Here is a 27669-nt window from a genome sequence, read left to right as displayed (position 1 = left end):
ATGCAGTGGATGAATCTACTACATAAAATGCAAGTAATTTTTGTGCCGTTGTTACACAAGGAAATAGAACTGCGACTGATTTTACAACATTAAGTACCTGTGGTACAATATCAGGGGGGAAATGTCCCCAGTATGATTTAACATTCAGCTCTTATGTGAAATCATTATTTCAAGTTCAAGTTTAATTGTCATTTAACCATGCACATAAATACAGCCAAATGGAACAGCGTTCCTATGGGCCAAGTTGCAAAACACAGAACCAGCAGGCACACATACAGCACATATAATTATCCTGTGCCTTTAAATAATGGGTTGCGGTGTTTATTTTTAAGTTTAATAATGCTGAGCTAATATGAAATAAAGATGTAGACATTTTTATCAACCAAATTTGTACAGTGGAATTTGTTTTGTTATCAGTAATGTTTAAATAATATTATGATATATTTTCAGTTGCTGCGCAGTAATATATCTTTTCAAGAATTTAGAATTGGAGAAATCTTCGACAAATTTTATATGGAATTGGTGCAGAAGAGCAAAATTCCAGACACTGGTGAGTTTGTAATAAATGGAAATGCTGATGGTGCTGTGGAGAGAGAAAAACATCTGGTGCAGTATTGACAGAAAATGCAGGAAGTATTCAGCAGGTCATGCTACATTTGTGCAGAGAAAACAAAAGTTATCATTTCAGATCAATGAGCTTTGATCAGGACTGGGAAATGTTACACATGAAACAAGTTTTGAAGGGTAGAAATAGAATAAAATAGGTCTTTAATTGGTTGGAATGCAGTAGACATTGAATAAAAGAAGGGTGAATGACATAAGGAGGTATAAATCGAAAACAATTTTGAAATACCAGAAGAAGAGCAAGAAAGGTAACTGAATTCTGGAAATGTGAAATATAAGACTGGAATGGTTGATTATCTGAAATTCAGGATTATAATGAAAATAATTTGCTAGTTCAGATTTTTCCCCAAGTTTGCATTGAGTTTTATTGTGTTTATTTGATAGAAAGCTGGGAGTTGTTGCATTTGTAAAGCAAACAGTATGCATGTATTTGGTTACTCCCATGCAGAGGAAGTGACATCATGATCAACAAAGGGAATATTCTAGTTTGGAAAAAGTAAATCACTACATCACCTGTGAGGACAGTTGAATCCCTGGATGGCGGGAGGGAAGGAAGGAAGAAGCAAGGTCAGCAGGCAGAGGTTTCATCTCTTGCAGTTGTATGGGAAGAAGCTATTAGAAGGGTGTGAGTGTTGGTGGAGATGCAAGAGTGGATCTGAGTGAAGTGGAGAGAATGATCCCTTTGGAATGTTGAATGTTCCAACTGTTCATGTCTTTTGTGGTGAAAAGGGGCTGAAAATTGTTCTGCTGGATATTGAGGATTTTGAGGCAAATGGTGAGGATAAGAGGAACCCCATTCACACCCTAGGTGGGAGAAGGTGAGTGTATGCAGCATTTAGGATGGTGTTAAAAGTCTAGAGGCCATGCAGAAGTGGTAGGCCATCTCATACACCATTCACCTGATCACTGCACTACCAAAATATCAGAAATAGTCAAGCTTAGTTCTGAAACACTGCCCAAGAAGACATGGAACGTATTCAGTACACGACTTACAAGTACTTGAGTTTCTTCTAATGCTTTTCGACACAACTTCCTTCTGAGGAGTTCCTTGCGAATGAGATGATATGCTTCTGTTCTGTTTTTATGGGTTCTAAGGTGGCTTGAGGACAATGTAGAAACTGCAGTCTCTTCTACAAATAGCAGCAAGTACCTGATGGTGTACCTCCTTCCACCACTTACACAGAGTTTTGTGTTCTCCTGATGCATGGTCCGAAGGTTTTCAATATTCCTTCTTCACATTAACTAGTCACGGGCCAGAAATTCTCAGGGATTGCTGAATTTCTCCAAGGTGCTTTTGAGTATGCCCATGAATGTTTTCCTCAGTCTGTATTGATATTATGTGCAGATGTGATCCTCTTACCTCCGAAAGGAATACTTGCCATCAAAGGAGTACAGTAAAAATTTATCAGACTGAGATGGTGGAGTTGTTTTCTGTTGACAGATTAAGTTGACGGGAGTTCAGTAGAATGAGGAGGGATCCAACGGAAACTTTTGCCAGGGCTCGATATGCTAGATATAGAGAGGATGTTTCTTTAGTTGTAATGCCCTGAAAGATGGGCTATAGTCTTGGTTTACAGTGAAGAGATTGGGACTGAGAAGAGGGGAAATTTTTTCATACAGTGAATGGTGAACTCCACTATCATAGAGAGCTGTAGTGGCCTAATTTCTGTTGTTGGGGCATAGCGAAAGAGTGCGAATTTGGTATTGGGATGGATTATTAGTCATGATTTTATTGATTGGAAGAGCTAGGATGAATATCTCACTGATCCTTTTTCAGAAGGATTGAGCACGGTTGCCATGACTTCCATACCAGTTTTTGAGGGCTATCCGATGTGGTGCCTGTTTGCACTATCTGACATTTGTCTTTTAATGCCATTTAAGAGCTTGGTAGGCACACTATATGGATGCTAACATAGTAAATGCATTAAAATACTTTAATGACTTGTCTTTGTAGTACTGGAGAAGATATATGAACTTCTGGGGGTTCTAGCTCAAGTACATCCTGCTGAAATGCTTGATAATTCAGAAAAACTCTTCCGTGCCTACTTAAGTGAGTTAAAAACTCAGGTATGTACATAATCCTCTCATCTCTTTTCCATTTGATTTTAAGTACCTGAACCAGATACAAATTTACAAAAATAAAAAGAGAAAACTCTGGAAACCCTCAATAGCTCCTGCAGAAAAGGAAACTGATTTAACAATTCAGATCAAAGCCATGAGAGATCATGTGATCCTCGTGACTGATCCCAACATTTAATAATTTGTAAACTTCCTTTTCTTTCTACTTCTGGCTGTTGAACCCTCTTTGGCTGTGTGTTCCTCTCTGTACCTTGTGACACATTGGGCAGTAACCTTGCTGTTCCTTTAGCATTTGTCTGTTTTTACAAGACCAAGTTGCTGACTTGATGCTCAATTCAGCATCGTTGAAAAGCATGCAAGGGGCCGGCTGGATTCAAACCTGGAACCACTTGCCTCAAAGTCCAGTGTGGATGCCACTACACCACCGGCCAGCTTCCATTTCCATTCACTTGCATTTTACTCAATTAGTTAAACCTACATAATCATGAAACAATCTTAAACAAGTATTCTGTAATGCTGTGACCTATAGCTGGGAAATAGGACTAACCTAAATTCTGCTTTTTGGTTTGCATGGGCATAAGAGGCTGAATAACGTCTTACTATTCTGTTAATTTCTGTGATTTTGTTTCCTGCATCACCTCAGTTTCAAAACCAGTAACGTACTCAATGTGGAAGTTTAGTAACATGATTTTCCTGTTCTTTCTAATGACGCTGAGACTGTGAAGATACTTACTTCCCTCAGTCTTTCCTTCCGTTTCATTAGTAAGAAATGAAACCAAGAGTAGGCTACTTGGCCTTTTTCATGTGCTTTGCTGTTCAATGAGAGCATGGTGGTGACACTTAACTTTCTTGACATTACATCTCTCGATTTACTTAACTTGTATTCTACCTTGAATGGTCTCAGTAAGATTGCACAACCCCTTTGAGTAGAGAATTCCAAAGGTTCAGTACTCTAAAGAGCTTGTTAGTGAAAGGTTCATCCTTCATTCTGAGACCATGTCCTCTGGTTGATGTCATCTTAGCCAGGGACATAGCACTCCTGCACAATTGTTGTATCCTATAAAGATTTTGTACATTTCAGTGAGATCACCCGTCATTCTTCTAAACTTCGTGATCTCTCTTCAGAGGATGACTTCACCTCAGGGGATAATCTTCCCATCCCAGGAGTTAATTTGGTGAACCTCCACTTGTCTCCACTATCACCTTAAGTAGGAGACCAGACCTATATATGGTCCAGGTGCACATATATGATGATGGTAAAATCACTCTTGAATGGAATTCCTCTTGCAATGAGGGCCAACATGCAGTTTTCCTTCCTCATGGCTGGCATAAACTGTATGTTAACTTGCAGTAATTCATTTAAAACAATGTTCCTTTGAACATTAATCCAGTTCAATATCTCACCCTTGAAACGAAAGTTCTATTATTTCTTTCTGACAAAGTTGCAGGCTTCATTTTTTTTCATATTCTGTCTGCCATATCATTGCCCTTTGACCTAGTGTGTCTATGTCTTTTGAATCCATTTAGTGGCTGTCACAGACACCCAGTTTGGCAAAAACATTTGGTTGCTTTCTGCACCAAAAATGTTATTCTTTTAACCAAACTTCTTAATTATAGAACAACTTTGTGCATTTTAATATGTTTCATGACATTCCTTGCCCTGTATTGATGTGATCAGCAAATTGCCCTTTGTTAAGTTCTTATTCCATACAGAAGTGAATGCTAGTTCATTTTCGTGTGTAACCGTTCTTTGTTTTGCCAATGCAAGTTGAAGTGAACAGAGTAAAACTCTGTTAACCTGCTATCCAACTATTTGGAAATCATGATGGGTTGGTATCTGACTGAGCAGTGAATTTTGCTGCACGCTATTTCCACTCATTAGGTCTTGATTTATTGGTGTAGTATCTGACAAAGCACTTGAAGTTTGCTGCACACTGTTCCCACTCTGATCTTGATTTACTGGTTGATTGGAAAATGCATTATTTTGCTGTATAGCATCTGAAAAAAATGAAGTAAAAGGTATTAATTGGAATAATACCCAATAGTCTGCAATATCTGCCGTTTCAGCACCACCAATGTTTTAAGGATACTGGATTATTGGAGTTTTGATGTATGTTGTTCTTAATAAATGGTATGTACAGTAATTTGCTGCTTAGATGGAAGAAATTATGTTAATGTTCAATAAACCCATTTTTTGTAAAGACCAATTCCATGAGAAATGTGTTTTGTGTTTTCTTTTTATCTTGTGACCTCAGCTGGACATTCTTTATAAATGCTGACTATTCTTAATTCCTCAGATGACTTCTGCAACAAGAGAGCCAAAACTACTTGTGGTTTCTGGGTGTATTAGAGGATTAACGGCACTTATGGTTAACTTCACTAAATCTGTAGAGGAAGGTTGGTATTTTTTGTTTGTTATATTGAGATATAACTGCTTAATATGGCCATAATGAAAAGGGAAAAATTACAAATGCGTTTTGTTTTGTAGATCCGAAGACATCAAAGAATATTTTTGAATATGCAATGAAAGCCATAAATCGACAGGTTAGTTCTAAATTGCATATTTTTTTTGGAAAATTTTCTTTGACATGGAAAGATAAAAGAGTTAAGTGTTTACTTTTGCATTGGGTGAGTTGAAAGGCTTGAAATAGTTATTAAGAAGTTTGCCAGGTGGCAAACTGATAACCAGATGGCTTGCCACAGGGGTTGGTGCCGGGGTCTCTTTTATTTTAACAAATTGTATTGGTGATAGAAGTTAATAAAGTTATGAGAGGGAAAGATTTGAGTACATAGCTTGTATTTTTTTCCCAGAGTCAAAATGTCTAAAACTAGAGGGCCTGCATTTAAGAGAGGAAAGTTCAAGTGAGATATGTGAGCAGACATCCCACCCTGCAAAAACTCATTTCAGGGAGGTAGTACCCCCTCCCCCTCTAAGACCCCATATCCCTCCCTCCCCCCCCCCGTCGACCTCCAAAGGTGTATGTAATACTTTGTTTAGTGATTTTGTCTAATCTGTAAACCAAGTTGGGTATATGCAGCAAATGTGACATTAAAATATGTACTTATATTATATTATCATGTTTTTTCTATTACAACTTTCACCAAGTCTACAGGGAGTTTGACCTCATCACATAGGACATCAATGGCGTAGCACCTTGGCAGCTAGCCAGCTAGTTTAAATCAGGGGTCCCCAACCTTTTTGCACCGTGGACCGGTTTAATATTGACAATATTCTTGCGGACTGGCCGACACCGCCCCCCCCCCCCGGGGGGTGGGGGGGAGCGGGTGTGTTAAACATGAGCGGAATATAGGTGATAAGTCACTTGTAAGTAGCTAATACACTCAGTTTCATTTCTAAAGGGGTTTATCTAACAAATTTAATATTAAACACACAGCGCATATTTTCCTCGCATGAATGTAGTGATAAGTCAATTATAACGGTGGTCCCAAACCTCCGGGCCGCGAAGAATGCAGCGGTACAGCAGTAGCCAGAATGCACCCCGCACATCTTTAAGAAAAAAGCCGAAATAAACAAGCTAATAGATCAGGTGCCGCCCAGCATGTAAATGTCGGCCCAGATCAGAGACTACGCAATTGTCTACGAGTCTGTGGTGGCCAGTGCTATCACGTTTGCTGTTGTGTGATGGGGCAGCAGGCTGAGGGTAGCAGACACCAACAGAATCAACAAACTCATTCGTAAGGCCAGTGATGTTGTGGGGATGGAACTGGACTCTCTGACGGTGGTGTCTGAAAAGAGGATGCTGTCCAAGTTGCATGCCATCTTGGACAATGTCTCCCATCCACTACATAATGTACTGGATGGGCACAGGAGTACATTCAGCCAGAGACTCATTCCACCGAGATGCAACACGGAGCGTCATAGGAAGTCATTCCTGTCTGTGGCCATCAAACTTTACAACTCCTCCCTTGGAGGGTCAGACACCCTGAGCCAATAGGCTGGTCCTGGACTTATAATTTACTGGCATAATTTACATATTACTATTTAACTATTTATGGTTTTATTACTATTTATTATTTATGGTGCAACTGTAACGAAAACTAATTTCCCCTGGGATCAATAAAGTATGACTATGACTATGACTATAAGTCAATAGCATCATAACATTTTAAGTAACGTTTGGATATTAAACACAGCATATATTTTCTTCATATGAACATATAAAATCATTGCAACACACCAATATTGCTGAATCAGAGGGAGTCCTGGGCTTGTTTTCCTGCAACAAGACGGTCTTATCGAGGGGTGACGGGAGACAGCGATACTCGAAGGGGGTTCCTTATGTCCAGTCTGTTCCACAATTTAGTTTTCGTTTCATTCATTGCAGAAAACTCCGCTTTGCATAAATATGTTAGAAATGAAAGCAGTGTTTTCAGTGCTTTCGTGGCTGTCTCAGGATATTAAGCCTTGACTTTGATCCAGAATGCCAGCAGAGATGTTATGTCAAACATACTTTTCAGCCCGCCGTCATTTGCAAGCTCGAGGAGTTGATCTTTTTCCCGCGCTGACATGGATGAATCACCGGAGACATTCACAAATGGGTCACAGACCCATTCCTTTGCACGTCTTGGGTCACTGATGACCTTGTGTGCATTAAAATTCAACAGTGCGTGACAGGGAATGAGGAAAGGTGCAGCTGACTCATATCGTTTCGTATCGCCAAATCATATTGTTTCCTCGCGGCCCGGTGGTTAGCACGAAGAGAGACTAATCAGGATGCTCCCTCTCCCTCTCCCTCTCCCCCTCCCTCTTCCGCTCCCGCTCCCCCTCCTCCTCCCCAAAAAAATCTATTTCGGGGATATCGTATATAACAATGAGGAAGGTTTTCAGAGCCTGCAGAGGGACTTGGACCAGCTGGAAAAATGGGCTGAAAAATGGCAGATGGAGTTTAATACTGACAAGTGTGAGGTATTGCATGTTGGAAGGACAAACCAACGTAGAACATACAGGGTTAATGGTGAGGCACTGAGGAGTGCAGTGGAACAGAGGGATCTGGGAATACAGATACAAAATTCCCTAAAAGTGGCGTCACAGGTAGATAGGGTCGTAAAGAGAGCTTTTGGTACATTGGCCTTTATTAATCAAAGTATTGAGTATAAGAGCTGGAATGTTATGATGAGGTTGTATAAGGCATTGGTGAGGCCGAATCTGGAGTATTGTGTTCAGTTTTGGTCACCAAATTACAGGAAGGATATAAATAAGGTTGAAAGAGTGCAGAGAAGGTTTACAAGGATGTTGCCGGGAATTGAGAAACTCAGTTACAGAGAAAGGTTGAATAGGTTAGGACTTTATTCCCTGGAGTGTAGAAGAATGAGGGGAGATTTGATAGAGCTATATAAAATTATGATGGGTATAGATAGAGTGAATGCAAGCAGGCTTTTTCCACTGAGGCAAGGGGAGAAAAAAACCAGAGGACATGGGTTAAGGGTGAGGGGGAAAAGTTTAAAGGGAACGTTAGTGGGGGGCTTCTTCACACAGAGAGTGGTGGGAGTATGGAATGAGCTGCCAGACGAGGTGGTAAATGCGGGTTCTTTTTTAACATTTAAGAATAAATTGGACAGATACATGGATGGGAGGTGTATGGAGGGATATGGTCCGTGTGCAGGTCAGTGGGACTAGGCAGAAAATGGTTTGGCACAGCCAAGAAGGGCCAAAGGGCCTGTTTTTGTGCTGTAGTTTCTATGGTTTCTAATTTCTGGGTATCAGGGAGCCACTATCAATATGCGGGAGACTCCCAGAACTTCCGGGAGAGGTGGGCTGTCTGTGTGAGGAAATTTTTTTTTTTTACACGCACACAGAATGGTGGGTGTCTGGAATGCACTGCCAGAGGCATGCAGTGGAGGCAGACATAATAAAGACATTTAAGAGACCCTTTTACAGGCACATGAATATTAGAAAGAATGGTGGTATATGGGCAGAAGGCATTAGGCTTCTTGCCTATTGGAGAGAGCTCATGCATGGTTTCCACATATGGGCCAGAAGATCATCGGTTTGAGGCCCCTTCTATTACTACCACAGTCAGAGTTCCTGTATGGAATATTGAGCTTTAATTCTTTTGAGTACTTGTACGGATCTGTCAATACTAGGTTGCTGTCTAGTCGAGTACTTCTGTCTGATAGGCATGGATTGATGAGCATTGATGCAGTAATTTATCGTAAACACAAAATAATCTGCAGATGCTGGGGTCAAAGCAACACTCACAACACGCTGGAGGAACTCAGCAGGTCGGGCAGCATCCGTGGAAAAGATCGGTCGACGTTTCAGGCAAAGTCAGAGAGAGGCGGAGATCACAGAGGGGGAGCAGTGAGAGAGGGTCTCACTGAACTCCCGTCGAAGAGAAGATTTAAACTTCTTCAGGGTAGGCATACCTCGAAGAGACTTCGCAGCTGAGTAGCAAATCGTAAACGCAAAATAATCTGCGGTGTGGCCTCCTCTACATCGGTGAAACCCAACGCAGATTGGAGGAACGCTTCGTCGAGCACCTCTGCTCCGTCTGCCAAAACAAACAGGATCTCCCAGTAGCCACCCACTTCAATTCTGCTTCCCATTCCCATTCAGATATGTCCATACATGGCCTCCTCTACTGCCTTGATGAGGCTGAACTCAGGTTGGAGGAGCAACACCTCATATACCATCTGGGTAGTCTCCAGCCCCTTGGTATGAACATAGAATTCTCCAACTTCTGGTAATTTCCTCCCCCTCCCTTCCCCTATCCCTATGTCACTCTGCCCCCTCCCCCAGCTGCCTACCACCTCCCTCATGGTTCCGCCTCCTACTATCCATTGTGTTTTCCCCTATTCTTTCTTCACCTTTCCTGCCTATCTCCTCCCTGCCCCCCTTCCCCACCCCTTTATCTTTCCCCTTACTGGTTTTTCACCTGGAACCTACCAGCCTTCTCCTTTTCACCCTCCCCCCACCTTCTTTATAGGGCCTCTGCCCCTTTCCTCTTCAGTCCTGACGAAGGGTTCCGGCCCGAAACGTCGACCGATCTTTTCCACGGATGCTGCCCAACCTGCTGAGTTCCTCCAGCGTGTTGTGAGTGATGTAGTAATTTAGATCTCTCTGGTCAGGAAACAAACTGTTTAAGTGACAATTTTTGTGAGAGGAATTAAAAAAACTCAGTTCTGGCTACATTGAATGTGAAAGAAATATGTTACCTCTTGACACTTGTGAGTTTAGAAAACAACTCTAATCGGTCAGTAATGCCATAATTTGTCAACGTATGTATGTTTCTTTTACCAGACTGACATGAAGCGATATGCCGTTCCTATAGGTAAGGTTTTTTTACTTTGCATTGTGTCTTTGCATTTGACATAACCTGAAGTTCATTTGCTCCAATTTCATGGAGTAATGGATTTAATATTTTAGTATTATTGGATGCAACTGTGACAAATTGTAGAAGTGAAGGAAATATTAATACCATCGAGAGGTAATTTTAATACATGAAACATAGCCATTGCTTCCCTCCATTGTCTATTATTGAAGATGTTCATGCATACTGAGGTATGGATTTTGTGTGTCTTCCAGAACTTGCCCTAGAGCCTGTTCTTAATGTAAGATTGACAACTAAGAATGGATCGTCTGTTGAAGTGCAGAGCTATACCAGTTCATCCTGTCCTCATTGTATGTGTGTGAATGTTAACTTCCGGCAAAGCTCACCGGACAGTGACTGGGAATGAAAATCATCTAGTATTTCCCATGCACTCGATGTAAAGCTGATTACCATCTGGCCAATCTGGATAGTCTGTATGGTTCCATCACATCACATTATGTAATTTCCATCTAACTACTAATTTCTCCCACTGATCAATTTGTCTCGAACCATCTATATTATTGCATTAGGAAGAGGGAATTAAATATAAATCATTGTAGGATATTCAAGATTTTATTCAGCTTTTTAAAAATATCTTTTGTACAGCTGGGCTGCGTCTATTTGCATTGCATTCTAACCAATGCAGCAGCTACCTCCTAGACAACTATCAAGTCCTTTTTGAAGCAATGTCAGTATGGTGTGGCCATACTAATGCCGAGATGAAAAAAGCAGGCTATGCTGCTCTTGAAAGTTTCCTTAAAGAGGTAATTAATCTTCCTTTACTTACTGCAGTATTCTAATACATATCTGACATAAATCAATAAAATAAATTTCCATTTAAAATGCTTCAAAATACGACAGGGTGGTTTCCAGTTGGCCGCAAGTCTTTGTATCTTCAGCAAAGATTATTATAATATATTACAAGAAATGGAGTGGCATTTTCCTGGTTAAATTAAATTGCAGATTTGATTTGGAACGTGTTTCATAATAACTAACCAGTACAAAAGAAGTACCTGTTCCATACAACAGGTTCATATTGCCTTTTCCTCTTCACAAGCTTCTCCTCATTCCTCTTCATCTAATTCTAGTAATATTCCTTTCTGCCCCAGTTGCTTATCTGTCTTTCCCATATATGCCTCTATACAAAACATTTCATCAAATTCGTAGCAAACTCCACATTCTGAACACCTTTTAAGTAAAGTCTTGAACTCACTACTAGTGAATATATCATGCGCAGATCCTGCTTATGCTTTTCTGAGATGCATTGTCCTCAGTTTTGGTATTGTTCAAATAAATCATTTTATACCTTTCCAATGCCCGATTTCTGTATTGTGAAAGATGACAATCTTCACAGTACTACAGATTTGAGATTAACTGAATTCTATAAACAAATTGGCAGAATTTATCTTCTCAAAAACAAATCCTGCTATTTATGTGCTTTTTGTTTATGGTTTTATTTGTCTGCATTGCCACCTTTAGTGTGTTGTTTACCAGGTGTTACAGTTAGCAAAACTTTGTCGTTATTAATTCTAGCCCCACAAAAATAAACTCCAGTGGTCTGTTAGCCATTTTAGTAGTTTGTCGTTGTTATAGTCTTAATTGACCATGTTATTGACATTTAACGATGAGCCCTAATCTATCTTCTCAATGTAAAAATGTAATTGTTTCAACATTATGTATTTACTTTTCCATCGAAGTAGTTCTACTTCAATGGAAAAGTAAATACATAATGTTGTTTGATATTTTACCATTTGCATGTTCAAGTTCTTATCACTTTAGATCTTTAATTAGTTCATTCTGAAAATGTAGATGTACATTTATTCAATTAGTATCAGGGTGTCAAAGATCTGTATGATTGTAACCTGTTTTCACTTTGATATAACTGTAAAGTTGACAGTGTTGAAATGGATGCTAATTAAACAGAATGCCTAATTTTTTCCTTTCCCTTTGAAATTGTTTTTCCAGAGGTAAAAAAGTTCTGTAAGGCTGCATTAGAGGATATTATGACCAGTAGTCTTAATAACAGATACATTCACACATAACTCGGACCACAACTTTTCCTAGATTACAACAGAGTACATGAAAGCAGGTAAAACAATTAATTTGTTTTCTTTTGTCTTTTTCATACACAGATTGCACTACAAGTGGCAAAAAATGCACATGCGCATAAAGATAAGTTGCAGTACTTTATGGAACAGTTTTATAGCATAATCCGGACAATGGAATCAAGTAATAAGGAACTCTCGATTGCCATTCGAGGATATGGACTTTTTGCAGCTGTATGTTTCTAAATTGTTATGTGAGCTCCTCCTTTGTATTTATAAAGTACATAAGTAGGAATATTTATGTAAAAGTTAATCACAGTTTACAGGAAAAGTGAGTTTCAATAATTGGATGTCATTCTAGGTAAGGGAACTGTGAGAGCGCTATCTCAACAAGTGGAACTTCAAATGTATAATTTCCCTGCTGTTGAAGTTTGATCCCACAAGTAAAATCTACCTGATTTAACTGGCAGTTCTACTGGGATTCTAAAGAATGGTTGATGAGTTTTATAGATGTCTAATTTACTGATGAAGTTTCGGGGAAGAGAATATTTGCACTGTTTATAACAGAATTTAAGACGCTCCATTGTTGTTATCAAGTATATTTATAAATTTTGTTGCATTTTCAGCACGTGATCTTTAACAGAGGATTAAGAAATCGGTATGATTTCATAGTGCCTAGCAATTATACCAATTGAGTTTATTTTTATAAGAGCAAGATACTTACTGAGTTTAGCTAATATATTAAGCAGAATTGTAAGTAGATGACTTTTTCTTCTCTGGGCACATAATTGTATTGAATATCATTACAAATGTTGGCCAACAAATTAAATATGAAGAGATAATTACAAAAGCAATATTTAGTTATATCATATAGATTATTATTTTGCAGTACTCTCATATTAAATCCAGTATTTTCTTTTTTTCTATCAGATTGCTTTTGTTTTTCTTCTAGTTTTGATTATTGCATTTCTTTTGAACTTTACTTTTCCTCATGAAGTGTCAGTTTAATGGTGTTTTTAGTGACAGTGGAAGTGCTCATTCCCGCCATCATCATCATGAATTGTTCTGTATCATCTTTGTTTCATCACCTTCTTAAAGGCATCTTGTTCTAATTACAATCTCACTATTGATTTGTGGATGTAAGAGACGGCAGATGCTAGAATTTGACACAACTAACAAGATGCTAGTTGAGCTCAGCAGATTAGGCAGCATCTGCGGAGGAAAATTGACAGTCATCAATTCCAGGAGAGACCCTTCACATCAAGTCCAGTTGAAGGGGCCCATCCGAAAACATCAACTATCTCTTTCCCTATTTCCGGTGCTGTCTCACCCACTGATTTCTGCAGCATCTTGTTTTTTGCTCACCATTAATTTGTATAGCTTTACCTTCTGCTTTCTTCTTTTATTTTCACTTTGCATGTTGTAAGTAAACTGTGGGATCCATTCATCTTCCCATTGTTCAAGATCCATTTTTATGATCACCTTTCGTTTCCTCCCGCAAATTATTTCAGCTGTTTTATTTTCTTTATTTTCTTTTGCTTATTATGGAACTGTACATCAACTCCTTTATCTTCTCCCTAAAAAAAAGTGTTAATTATATCCACTACACTCTGTATTATCTTTACAAAAGCTCAGTGTTTTTCAAGTAGTGCAGTGTATGTGCATCACTTTGATGTCTTCTCTGCTTTTGAGAATTTGTATTGACCATATTGGGTTTTGAGAGTTTTAATGCAACCAATCAAGATTTGGAATGCTGTGCCTGAAAGGATGAAGGTTGATTCATAATACAAGAGTCAATTGTTAGCGCAATGAAGCAAGGGTGAGTTGGACACAGTTGCATTTTTAAGGAAAACTGAGAAATATTTGAGGCAGGTGCAAGACTTGAGGGTGGGTTAATATCATTGGTTCTGGATGTCTTGTGAAAGGACTTGATTAGACAAATTACAGATCAGTTCTAAAGGGCTAGTGATGTAACAAATTAATCAGAAATATTAAAGACATTAACATTAACAAGTTCTGCAATATTTTTGAAAGAACTGCACTTTGGTTCTTGTCTTAACCTTTACAATGAATGCACCAAAACTAATAGAGTCAAAAGGTTTAATTTTAATGCTTTCTCTATCATTTCAGCCCTGTAAGGCTGTGAACTCACAAAATGTTGACTTAATGTACACGGAGTTGATTCAGCGTTGCAAACAGATGTATCTTACAGAAGCAGATACTGAAGATGACAATATTTATCAGCTTCCCAGTTTCTTAGACTCCATTGCATATGTCATCTTCCATATTGACAAGGTAAGTGTATCCAATGTTGGTTCCTTCAGAAACTTTCAGAAACATTCCATGCTTGTCTTTTGTTAATGAGATTTTTATCTTACTTTCAGTTTCATTTGCACCCATAAGGTTTACAATATATTGATTTTAAATTATATTTTAATAGCAAGGATTAAATTGTGACTTAATTTCTCAAAATTAGTTTACAAGAAAGTATTTTGTATGCCACTGGATGCAGTGCCAGAAGGTGAACCAGGGAACTGGTTCTACTGCCTTTATACAGTGATTGCATGTCCAGCCAATTTGTGGCATGACAACTGCATGCACCAGTGCCTTTGTCAAGATTGATGGAGGGAATTCCTTAGTCATTCATGTTCCTGATTAACAAAATACTCTCAGAAATTGACCAAAAGCAAGACTTTTAAAATATCTTCATTTTTAAAAAATGTTTTTAAGTTATCAGAGAACAAAAATTCTGCTTCAGCTGTTTGAAATGAGAAATTTATTGAAAAATGCATAGTTTATATCTATTATTGGATTTTTTTCTTCTTCTTCAGATCCCTGGAGTTTATACATCAGTGTTAGAACGTCTAATAGTGGTTCAGATGGATGGCTTCCCACAATACAGCACAAAGATGCAACCAGTTTGTTGTCAATCCATTGTTAAACTCTTTATTGCTCTGGCTGGAAAAGGCCCGATGCTTTGGAGTTTTATTAGCACAGTAGGTCAGTGTAATTGTTCACTCCCATAAATATATTAAACTGCCACTTTTCTCATATGGCATGATTAGCAAAATATTCCCTAAGGTTTCTTAATGCACAGCAATGTTAAAGATGTAGTTAGCTTGCGAAGGAATGTAGCTTATGCAAGGGAGAATAGCATATTTTGAACCACTTCCGTTTGAAATTTGAGTGGGAAAACAATAACAACTCTAATACTAGCATGGATAAAGCAGGAATAAAGGGAGCTTTTTCTGATTGGCTGCCGGTGATGAGTGGTGTTCTGCAGGGCTCGGTGTAGGGACCACCTGTTGTTACATTGTATGTCAGTGATTTGGATGATGGAATTGATGGCTTTGTAGCCAAGTTTGCAGGTGATACGAAGATAGGTGGAGGGGCAGGTAACGTTGAAGGTAGTAGGGATGCTGCAGAAAGACTTACATAGATTCGGAAAATGGCAAAGAAGTGGCAGATGTAATACAGTGTTACAAAGTGTATGGTCATGCACCTTGGTAAAATGAATAAAAGTGTAGACTATTTTCTAAACGGGGAGAAATTCTAAAAATCTGAGATGCTGTGGTACTTGGTAGGTTAACTTGCAGGTTGAGTCGGTGGTAAGGAAGGCAAATACAATATTAGCATTCATATCGAGAGGACTAGAATGTGAAAGCAAGGAAGTAATGTTGAGGCTTTATAAGGCACTGATGAGGCCACACTTGGATTATTGTGTGCTGTTTTGGGTCCCTTAATCTAAGAAGGGATGTGCTGACATTGGAGAGGGTTCAAAGGAGGTTCACAAAAATGATTCTGGGAATGAAAAGCTTACCATATGAAGAATGTTTGACTCTAGGCCTGTACTCGCTAGAATTTAGAAGAATGAGGTGGAATCTTATTGAAACCTATTGAATGTTGAAAGGCTTAGTTGGAGTGGATGTAGAGAGTCAAATGGGTGTCTAGGACCAGTGTAGAGGGCACAACCTCAGAATAGAGGGATGTCCATTTAGAATGGAGATAAGGGGGAATTTCTTTAGCCAGAGGGCAGAATTCATAGCGACAGGAGGCTGTGGAGGCCAGGTCATTGGACGTATTTAAGGTGGAGGTTGATAGATTCTTGATGTCAGGATGTGAAAGGTTATGGAGAGATTCCAGGAGAATGGAGTTGTGAGGAAAATGGATAAACATGATCAAATAATGGTGAAGATTCGATGGGCTGAATGATCGAATTCTGCTCCAATGTCTTCTGGTCTTATGGAAAGGTTTCTATCTTAAATGGGGCGAACATCAAGGATGACTGGAGTTCTTGTGCTTTAATAAATGATCTTTGGCCTTCTGAAAGGAACAGTGTTTGAGAACATTGTTCACATAATTTTTTTGTGAAAATTTAGCAAACTAGAATTCCCTTAAACCAAATTGCAAATGAGTTTAATGTTTTGATTTACAGTCACTAAATTGCTTACATTATTTTTGTGTCAAGCTGGAAAAAAGTGCTGGGGGTGGAATTTTGATATTTGGCAGTGGAGCAAGAAAGTTTTACATGTGGGGAAAACTTGTAACTGTGAATGCAAATTAAAAGAATTAATGCCATTTGGTGACTTGTTAAACTGTGAAATATGTTGTGTTTACATAGGGTGGTTTTCCATTTATTGTCTGACAGAATTATTGAAGTTGCCCAAATAAATTTGGGAATTAATTTGGTTCTTGAGTTTATTGACCCCTTGATTCAAGTTTTTTAAAAATTGTGTTTCAGTGCATCAGGGTCTGATTCGTGTGTGTTCAAAGCCAGTCCTCCTTCCCGGGGTAAGAAAAATTTGTATGATCTGCTTCACTGAGTTGCAGTCATTGACGGTTGCACTAAGGTCATATTGTGGACTAAGAGCTCTCAAGTAAAGAATACTAGCATTAATTTTATTTCAGACAAACTAGCGGATTCTTTTTTGTAATATAATTTTTATTGAGTTTTCAAAAAGAATACATGAAAAGATAAAATCTACCCTCCCCCCTCCCCTTAACCCTCCCCCCCCCATATATAGTCCTACCTAAAAAGAAAGAAAAGAGAGAAAAAAAGAAAAGAACCGCCTGGGTATTGGAAGGTTTCCACATGCTCCATGGGATTCAAAATAAATTTGGTATAATTATTCGTTACTTTCCCCGAAGGACCAAGGTCTTTATCGGAGCACTTAAATATGCCATCCTATCTTTTGTAAATAAGGGCGCCAAATATTCAAAAATGTTACATATTTATCTCTTAAATTATAAGTAATTTTTTCGAGTGGAATAGAAATAGCCATTTCATTATTCCAACGATCCATACTTAAATACGAATCAGATTTCCAAGTAACTGCTATAGTCTTCTTAGCTACTGCCAATGCAATTTTTATAAATTCTTTCTGATATTTATTCAATTTAAGTTTCGGTTTTATCCCTTCAATATCACCTAATAGAAATAATACAGGGTTATGTGGAAGTTGAGTTCCAGTAATTTGTTCCAATAAGACTCTTAAATTTATCCCAAAAGGTTGAATTTTAAAACAAGACCAAGTAGAATGTAAAAAAAGTACCAATTTCTTGATTACACTGAAAGCATTTATCAAATAGATCTGAATTTAATCTATTTATTTTTTGTGGTGTAATATATAAATGGTGTAAAACTAGCAGATTCTTGCATAAAATTTCACTGGATGATTGTCTATTAAAATAACATGAAGAGAAGAATTTCATGTGAAGGATTGGTATATTAACAACATAGTGTCAGAGATAGTATCTGTTGATTGGCTACATTTATAATATGTTGTCAGTTTTCTAACCTGAAAGTGCTAAAATGCTTTATCAGTTGACCTTGTCGCTTTACGCTTTGTAAACTCAATTCCTTCCTGCTCATATTATCTGTGTTCAATCAGTCTGATTGTCAAAGAATTGGCTTCAACAGACTCAGATCTCTGCTTTTTCCTTGATCTGTCAAGTACAATTTCTCACTTGGATGCTACCAAACTCCATTGGCTTGGAGGAATTCCAATCCAGTTTTCCTTACAATACTGCTTCAAATCTGGGATGTAGGTGGGCTTCCTTGCATGAACTGGCTAGTTAGCCTAAGAAAGTATTGGAGTCTATTATGAAGGATAAGGTTTCGGGGTACTTGGAGACTAATGATAAAATAAGTCAAAGTCAGCATGGTTTCTGTAAAGGGAAATCTTGCCTGACAAATTTGTTAGAGTTCTCCGAGGAAGTAACAAGCAGAGTGGACAAAGGAGAGGTGATGGATTAGAATCAGGTTTCTTATCGTTGGCATGTGACGTGAAAATTGTCATTTGCTTGGATTTTCAGAAGGCATTTGATAAGGGGCCACACCTTATAAGGCTGCTTAACAAGATAAAATCCTCTGGTGTTACAGGAAAGATACTGGCATGGATAGAGGAATGGCTGACAGCCAGTGGGGGAGAAAAGGGGGTTTTTCTGGTTGGTTGCCAGTGACTAGTGGTGTTCCTCAGGGGTCAGTATTGGGACCGTTACTCTTCACATTGTTTGTCAATGGTTTGGAAATGGAATTGATGGCTTTGTGGAAAGCTTGCGGATGATAGTGGCGGGGTAGGTAGTGCTGAGGAAGCAATGTGATTGCAGCATGACTAAGACAAATTGGAAGAATGGGCAAAAAAGTGGCAAATGGAATACAGTGTTGGGAAATTATGATAATGCAGTTTGGTAAGAGGAACAATAGAGCAGACTATTATCTAAATGGGGAGAAGGTTCAAACATGTCTGAAAAAAAGAGGTTGCTGTCTAAGTTGCATGCCATCTTGGTCAATGTCTCCCATCCACTACATAATGTACTGGGTGGACACAGGAGTACATTCAGCCAGAGACTCATTCCTCCAAGATGCAGCACAGAGTGTCATAGGAAGTCATTCCTGCCTGTGGCCATCAAACTTTACAACTCCTCCCTTGGAGGGTCAGACACCCTGTGCCGATAGGCTGGTCCTGGACATTTCATAACTTACTGGCATAATTTACATATTACTATTTAACTATTTATGGTTCTATTACTATTTATTATTTATGGTGCAACTGTAACGAAAACCAATTTCCCCCTGGGATCAATAAAGTATGACTATCAGAGGTGCAGAGGGTCTTAGGGGTCCTCATGCAAGACTCCCAGGAGGTTAACTTACAGGTTAACTGTGTGCTGAAGAAGGCAGATGTAATATTGGCATTTATTTCAAGGGGAATAGAATATAAAAGCAAGGAGGTAATGCTGAGGCATTAAAAGACACTAGTCAGGCCGCACTTGGAATTTTGTCAACAGTTTTGGGCCCCATATCTCAGAAGGGATGTGTTACCTTTGGAGAGAGTCCACAGGAGGTTCACGAGGATGATTCTGGGAATAACGTGGTTAACATATGAGGAGTGTTTGGCAGCTTTGGGCCTGTACTCACTGAAATTTAGAAGAATATGTGGGGATCTTATTGAAACAGACTGAATGTTGATAGGACTAGATGGGGTGGATGTGGAGAGGATGTTTCCTATGGTGGGGGTATCCAGAACTAGAGAGCACAGCCTCAAAATTGAGGGGTGATCTTTTAGAACAGGTAAAGTGGAATTTTTGTTAGCCAGAGAGTAGCAGATCTGTGGAATGCTCTGCCACAGACTGCAGTGGAAGCCAAGTCCGTGGGTATATTTAAGGCAAAAGTTTCCTAATCAGTCAGGGCATCAAAGGATATTGCAAGAAGGCAGGTGTATGGGATTGAGTGGGATTCAGGACCAGACATGATGGAATGGCAGAGCAGACTCGAGCTGAATGGCCTAATTCTGCTCCGATGTCTTATGGTCTAACTGCTCGCTTCAGGTCCTTCCACAACACTGCTTTTGGATTAAGGCCAGGACTTTGACTCGGTCATTCCAAAACAAAAATTTACTTCTTTTTGAACCATTCTGTTGCTGATTTACTCTGGTCTTTTAGGTCATTGTCTTGTTGCATTATCCAACTTCTATTAAGCTTCAGGTGACGGACTACTATCCTGACATGCTCCTGTAAAATGCCCTGATACAATTTTGAATTGATTGTTCCCGCAATGATTGCAAGCTGTCCAGATCCTGAGGCAGCAAAGCAGGCCCAAACAATGCTGATCCTTCCACCATGCTTCACAGTTGAGGTGAGGTTTTGGTGTTGGTGACCAGTGCCCTTTTTCCTCCAAACATAGCAATTTGCACTTCTGCCGGAAAGTTCAACTTTTGTCTCATCTGGCCACAGAATATTGTCCCTGAAGCGTTGTAGAACATCCAGGTGGTCTTTTACAGACTTGAGATATGCAGCAGTGTTTTTTGCAGAGCAGTCGTTTCCTCCATGGTGTCCTTCTATGAACATCATTCTTCTTCAGTGTTTTTCTTATAGTGGACACATGAACAGAGACGTTAACAGGTTTCTGCAGGTCTTTTGCTGTTACCCTTGGGTCTTTTTCACCTTCTTCAGCATTACACGTTGTGCTCTTGGTGTGATCTTTGCAGGATGCCTACTCCTCGGGAAAGTAGCAACAGTGCCAAATTTCCTACATTTGTAGACAGTTTCTCTTACTGTGGTCTGATGAACACTCTGGTCTTTGGAAATGCTTTTGTATCCTTTTCCAGCTTCATGCATCTCTACAATTCTTCTTCTAAGGTCCTCTGAAAGTTGTTGTGATCGAAGCATGGTGCACATAACCAGATCTTTCTTGAGAAGAGCAGACTCTGTCAGTAACCTGACTTTGTGTGTCTTTTTTATAGGGCAGGGCACCGACCACACCTCCAATCTCACCTCATTGATTGGAACACCTGATTCCAGATAGCTTTTGTAGAACACATTACCCCAGAGGTTTACATACTTGTTTCAACAAAGACATGTAATATTGGATCATTTTTCTCAAAAATAAATGAACAAGCATAATGTTTTTTTTGTGATATTGATTTAATTGTGTTCTCTATCTAGTTTTAGTACTTGCATGAAGATCTGATCATGTTTTATGTCATATTTATGCAGAAGTAGAGAAAATTCTACATGGTTCACAAACTTGCTAGCACCACTTCACTTGCCCCCTTCAAATCAGTATTTAGTAGATGAACCTTTGGCAGCAATTGTGGCACGGAGTCTGTGTGAATAGGTCTCTATCAGCTTTGCACATCTGGACACTGCAATTTTCCCCCATTCTTTTTACAAAACTGCTCAAGCTCTGTCAGATTGCATGGGGATTGTGAGTGGACAGCCCTTTTCAAGCCAAGCCACAAATTCTCAATTGGATTGAGGTCACTCCAGCCACTCCAGGAAAACAACTTTGTTGTTTTTAAGCCATTCCTGTGTAGCTTTGGCTCTATGCTTGGAGTTATTGTCTTGCTGGAAAACAAATCTTCTCTGAAATCACTGTACTCTTGAAGACTGCATCAAGTTTTCCTCCAGGATTTCCCTGTATTTTGCTGCATTCATTTTACCTTTTACCTTCACAAGCCTTCCAGGGCCTGCTGCAGTGAAGCATCTTCACAGCATGATGCAGCCACCAGCATGCTTCATGGTTGGGATGGTGAGTTTTTGATGATGTGCGGCATTCGGCTTATGCCAAACATAGTGTTTAATCTGATGGCCAAAAAGCTCAATTTTAGTTTCATCAGACCATAGAACTTTCTTCCAGCTGACTTCAGAGTCTCCCACATGCCTTCTGGCAAACTCCAGCTGATGTGATGTTCTTTCAACAGTGGCTTTCTTTTTGCCACTCTTCCATAAAGCAGCAACTGGTGAAGCACCTGGGCAACAGTTGTTGTATGCACAGTCTCTCCCATCTCAGCCACTGAAGCTTATAGCTCCTCCAGAGTTGTCATAGGTCTCTTGGTGGTCACCCTCACTAGTCCCCTTCTTGCACAGTCACTCAGTTTTTGAGGACCTCCTGCTCTGGGCAGATTTACAGCTGTGCAATATTCTTTCCATTTATTGACAATTGACTTAACTGTACTCCAAGGGTTATTCAGTGACTTGGACATTTTCTTGAATCCATCTCCTGACTTGTGCTTTTCAATAACCTCTCTGCAGAGTTTCTTGGAGTGTTCTTATGTCTTCGTTGTGTAGTTTTTGCCAGGATACTGACTTACCAGCAGTTGAACCTTCCAGATGCAGGTGTATTTTTACCTTAATCGATTGAAACACTTTGACTGCACACAGGTGATCTCCATTTAACTAATTATGTGAGGTTGCGCAAGTGTTGAGTTGGTGTGCCATATTAAAAGGGATGAATACATATGCAATCAATTATTTTGTGTTTTAAATCTGTGATTAATTTAGATCACTTTGTAGAGATCTGTTTTCACTTCAACATGAGAGAGTCTTTTTCTGTTGATCAGTGTCAGAAAAAAGCCAAATTAAATCCATGGTGATTCAATGTTGTAAAGCAATAAAACATGAAAGCTTCGGGGTGGGGGGAGTATTTTTTATAAGCATTGTACATTGTCAGCTAGGTTTCCCCTTTGGTAAAAGAAACAGAAAATGCTGAACAGCTAATCATGCAATGCTTGAGAGAAATGGAATGAAAACATTGTGTTATTGATCCTTCATCAGAATACCTTGGAAGGTTCCAGTGAGATTCATTGCCCTCAAAAGTAAACCTCATAGGGTGAATCAGAAAGCACGGGATCTCTTGCTTATATCCAACTAGGGATAATGTGTAATCTTTTGAGTGTTTCCTGAATTTTCTGCTTCATTTCCAGCATCTATTATGTTTTTTTATTTTCCATGTACCTGTAATCAGGTCATTGAGCTTAGTTTTTTCACAAGTTAATGATTACAAAAGCTGGACGAGGTGGTTGCATTTACAGGAGGTCAGTTGCCCTCATTTCCTGAGAGTCCGCATCCTGGCCAAGGCTTTACACAGGTCATTATATTGATGATCGCAGGATCAATATTAGGTCCTTTTATTCTGCTCCTTCATTCATTAACTCAATACTGGCTTTCTACCACAGTTTAATTTATCTGTGTTCTCCCCATTTCCCTTGGTCTTCGTACTGTCTATTGATCTCTTTTTGGAATGAGCACAATGACTGGGCCTCCGTACCCCTTGGGGACACGGAGCTCCGAAGATTCTCCTTCCTCTGAGTGAGAAAATTTTTCATTTCCGTCGTAAGTAGATGACGCAGAAGACTGTAACATCGGGACTCTGTTTTCATTGTTGCAGGAGTGACCTCTCTCTCCCTCGATGGAGAGAGAGAGCCTTTCTGAGATACTGAACTTCTGGATTATGGACTGCAGTTTTTGATGGACTCTAGATCAAGATCTCTGGGGGTGGGGGGACTTTTGCGATTGCTTGTATGGTGGAGGGGAGGTCGGTGCTTCTGCTGATGGAGAGGAGGGGGAGCAGGTGGGGGAGGGTCGATGCTTGTGCTTGGGGAGGCTTTGTGGTTCTGATGGTTCTATCATTTATTCTATGCGGTTTCTTGTTTCATGGATATCTGCGAAGAGTAAGAATTTCAGGTTGTATACTATATGCATTCTCTGATATTAAATTGAACCACTTGACTTCTTATTCTGAGGCTGTGGTGTACATTGTGGATTCTCCTCTGAGCCAAAGGAGATATCTTCCCTATATCCACTGTGTTGAGCCCTGTGAGAATTTTCAAGTTTCAACAAGATCACCTCTCATTCTTAAATGTAGCAAACAGGCCTCACATCTCAACACCCAGATGTACTTGCCTGTATCAGCTATATCCTTATTTTGGTGAGAACAAAACTGTGTATAAATATTTCAGGTCCGGTATCAGCAAGGGCCTACATAATTGCATTAAGACTGTATTCAAATCTTCTAGTGCTTTCACCTTCTCTGCTGACCACACTTATCAATTACCTACACTTGCTGTTCAAAGTTTTCCTTTTCAGTGTTATCTTTACTCAGCATATTTCCTCATTGTGTGTTGGTTTATGATGTTAACCAATGGAAATTTTAATTAAATCCTTAGGAGGGAACAGGGAAACTTGGGCTGGGATCAAATACACAACAGTCATCCGGCACCAGTGGCACTGTAGCAACAGGAAAATGGAGAGTTCCATCTTACAAGGATTACTTGGACTTATTCAGAATCCTGCTGGACTGTGAGAAAATGAAGGTATCCTCATCTGATATGAGTTTAGTGCATTTTAACCATAGGTTGACACAGCCGGGCTCCTACTATCTACAAACGTTCGTGTAAAACACTCCCATTGGTGTGCGATTCAAACAACCTTTGACAGCCAAGTCCAGTTCCTGGCCTTCATGTGTCACTTAGCTACTGTCTGATGGACTGTTTCTTCTGACAGGAGAAGGGGCAAAGGTGGGTTATTGGTGTCATAGAACCTGTCGCTTAGGGCAGCTGTGGCTCGTCAGCCATGGTTGGCAGCTCACCTAGGAGAAGGAACACTCTGATCTCAAACCTCCACTACCTTGCGACTATACCTGCTCATGGGGAAGGCAATGGAAATAAACCTGGGGAGAAATCTAGAGCTGGAGTCCCTAAGGCAGTCCCACACAGTCCCAACGGTGCTGGTGCCAAACTGTTTTGGCCTCTGCCATTCCTTTGGGTTCATCAGCTGCACGGAGAGGAGGATCCTGGTACCTGGCCAACAGCTCACTCTCCATATTGTACTGCCCAGGCTTGCATATGACACAATATGCATGGTCAACACCAACCGGCAGAAGGCCTCACACCTCACATTTTAACATGCTACTGTGTTCAAAATGGAATCAGAATGATGGGTGCAGTACAGAATGGAGACTTTAAAAAAACAATCTGCTTAGAAACATAGAAAACCTACAGCACAATACAAGCCCTTCGGCCCACAAAGCTGTGCCGAACATGTCCTTACCTGAGAAATTACCTAGGGTTACCCATAGCCCTCTATTTTTCTGAGCTCCATATATCTGTCTAGGAGTTTCTAAAAGACCCTATCATATCCGCGTCCATCACTGTCGCAGGCAGCCCATTCCATGCACTCACCACTCTCTGCGTAAAAAAAAAATTAAATAAACAAACAAACAAACAAATAGATAAATAACCCCTGACATCTCCTCTGTACCTACTTCCAAGCACCTTAAAGCTGTGCCCTCTCGTGCTAGTCAGTCCAGCCCTGGGAAAAAGCCTCTGACTATCCACACGATCAATGCCTCTCATCATCTTATACACCTCTATCAGGTCACCTCTCATCCTCCGTCGCTCCAAAGTAAAAAGGCCAAGATCACTCAACCTATTCTCATAAGGTGTACTTCCCAATCCAGGCACCACCCTTGTAAGTCTCCTCTGCACCCTTTCCATGGTTTCCACGTCCTTCCTGTAGTGAGGCAACCAGAACTGAGCACAGTGCTCCGAGTGGGGCCTGACCAGGGTCCTATATAGCTGTAACATTACTTCTCGGCTCCTAAGCTGAATCCCACGATTGATGAAGGCCAATACACCATATGCTTTCTTAACCACAGAGTCAACCTGCGCCGCAGCTTTGAGTATCCTATGGACTCGGACCCCAAGATCCCTGTGATCCTCCACACTGCCAAGAGTCTTACTATTAATACTATATTCTCATCATTTTGACCTACCAAAATGAACTACCTCACACTTATCTGGATTGAACTCCATCTGCCACTTCTCAGCTCAGTTTTGCATCCTATCAATGCCCCGCTGTAACCTCTGCCAGCCTTCCACACTTTCCACAACACCCCCAACCTTGGTGTCATCAGCAAATTTACTAACCCATCCCTCCACTTCTGCATCCAGGTCATTTATAAAAATCATGAAGAGTAAGGGTCTCAGAACAGATCCCTGAGGCACACCACTGGTCACCGACCTCCATGCAGAATATGACCTGTCTACAACCACTCTTTGCCTTCTGTGGGCAAGCCACTTCTGGATCCACAAAGCACTGTCTCCTTGGATCCCATGCCTCCTTGCTTTCTCAATAAGCCTTGCATGGGGTACCTTATCAGATGCCTTGCTGAAATCCATATATACTACATCATCTGCTCTACCTTCATCAATGTGTTTAGTCACATCCTCAAAAAATTCTATCAGGCTCATAAGGCACAACCTGCCTTTCACAAAGCCATGCTGACTATTCTTAACCATATTATGCCTCTCCAGATGTTCATAAATCCTGCCTCTCAGGATCTTCTCCATCAACTTACTGACTACTAAAGTAAGACTCACTGGTCTATAATATCCTGGGCTATCTCTACTCCCTTTCTTGAATAATAGAACAACATCTGCAACCCTCCAATCCTCTGGAACCTCTCCTGTCCCCATTCATGATTTAAAGATCATTGCCAGAGGCTCAGCAATCTCCTCCCTTGCCTCCCACAGTAGCCTGGAGTATATCTCGTCCAGTCATGGTGACTTACCCAACTTGATGCTTTCCAAAAGCTCCAGCACATCCTCTTTCTTAATATCTACATGCTCAAGCTTTTCAGTCTGCTGTAAGTCATCCCTACAATCGCCAAGATCCTTTTCCGTAGTGAATACTGAAGGAAAGTACTCAGTAAGTACCTCTGCTATCTCCTTCGGTTCCATACACACTTTCCCACTGTCACACTTGATTGGTCCTATTCTCTCGTGCCTTGTCCTCTTGCTCTTCACATCCTTGTAGAATGCTTTGGGGTTTTCCTTAATCCTGTCTGTCAAGGCCTTCTCATTGGCCCCTTCTGGCTCTCCTAATTTCCTTCTTCAGCTCGTTCCTGCTTGCCTTATAATCTTCTAGATCTCTATCATTACCTAGCTTTTTGAACCTTTCGTAAGCTCTTCTTTTCTTCTTGACTAGATTTACAACAGCCTTTGTACACCACGGTTCCTGTACCCTATCGTCCTTTCCCTGTTTCATTGGAACGTACCTATGCAGAACTCCACACAAATATCACCTGAACATTTGCCACATTTCTTCTGTACGTTTCCCTCAGAACACCTGTTCCCAATTTATGCTTCCAAGCTCCTGCCTGATAGCCTCATATTTCCCCTTACTCCAATTAAACACTTTCCTAACTTGTCTGTTCCTTTCCCTCTCCAATGCTATGGTAAAGGGAATAGAATTGTGATCACTATCTCCAAAATGCTCTCCCACTGAGAGACTTGACACCTGACCAGGTTCATTTCCCAATACCAGATCAAGTACAGCTTCTCTTGTAGGCATATCTACATATTGTGTCAAGAAACCTTCCTGAACACACCATCTAAGCCCCTTGTTCTGGGGATATGCCAATCACATTTGGGATATTAAAATATCCCACTACGACAACCCTGTTGTTATTACACTTTTCCAGAATCTGTCTCCCTATCTGCTCCTCGATGTCCCTGTTACTATTGGTGGTCTATAAAAAACACTCAGTAGAGTTATTGACCCCTTCCTATTCCTAACTTCCATCCACAGAGACTCCGTAGACAACCCCTCTATGACTTGTAGGAAGAGGTGCAGTCAACGTTTCAGGCCGAGACCCTTCGTCAGGACCCTTCGTGAGTCCTGATGAAGGGTCTCGGCCTGAAACGTCGACTGCACCTCTTCCTACAGATGCTGCTTGGCCTGCTGCGTTCACCAGCAACTTTGATGTGTGTTGCTTGAATTTCCAGCATCTGCAGAATTCCTGTTGT

General features: G+C 40.2%; 1 protein-coding gene across 3 annotated transcripts in view; it reads left to right on the top strand.

Moving 5' to 3' along the window:
• Positions 1-27669, top strand: part of prkdc (protein kinase, DNA-activated, catalytic subunit) — a 303035-nt gene that overhangs the window by 38889 nt on the left and 236477 nt on the right. For all 3 annotated transcript variants that reach the window (XR_010019774.1, XM_063063262.1, XM_063063255.1), the window contains exons 5-15: positions 451-550; positions 2579-2691; positions 5001-5100; positions 5192-5247; positions 9965-9995; positions 10641-10798; positions 12167-12313; positions 14210-14374; positions 14911-15079; positions 16821-16870; positions 24028-24174. Coding sequence is in view for 2 of the 3 variants with exons in the window: in XM_063063262.1 (XP_062919332.1) it covers positions 451-550; positions 2579-2691; positions 5001-5100; positions 5192-5247; positions 9965-9995; positions 10641-10798; positions 12167-12313; positions 14210-14374; positions 14911-15079; positions 16821-16870; positions 24028-24174 (1236 nt within the window). In the remaining variant the exon portion in view is untranslated. The remainder of the gene's footprint in view (positions 1-450; positions 551-2578; positions 2692-5000; positions 5101-5191; positions 5248-9964; positions 9996-10640; positions 10799-12166; positions 12314-14209; positions 14375-14910; positions 15080-16820; positions 16871-24027; positions 24175-27669) is intronic.

Source organism: Mobula hypostoma, chromosome 1 (genome assembly GCF_963921235.1).
Source record: "Mobula hypostoma chromosome 1, sMobHyp1.1, whole genome shotgun sequence".
Classification (NCBI taxonomy): domain Eukaryota; kingdom Metazoa; phylum Chordata; class Chondrichthyes; order Myliobatiformes; family Myliobatidae; genus Mobula; species Mobula hypostoma.
Note: the sequence above shows the minus strand (reverse complement) of the source record. Positions and strands in the feature narration are given on the sequence as shown.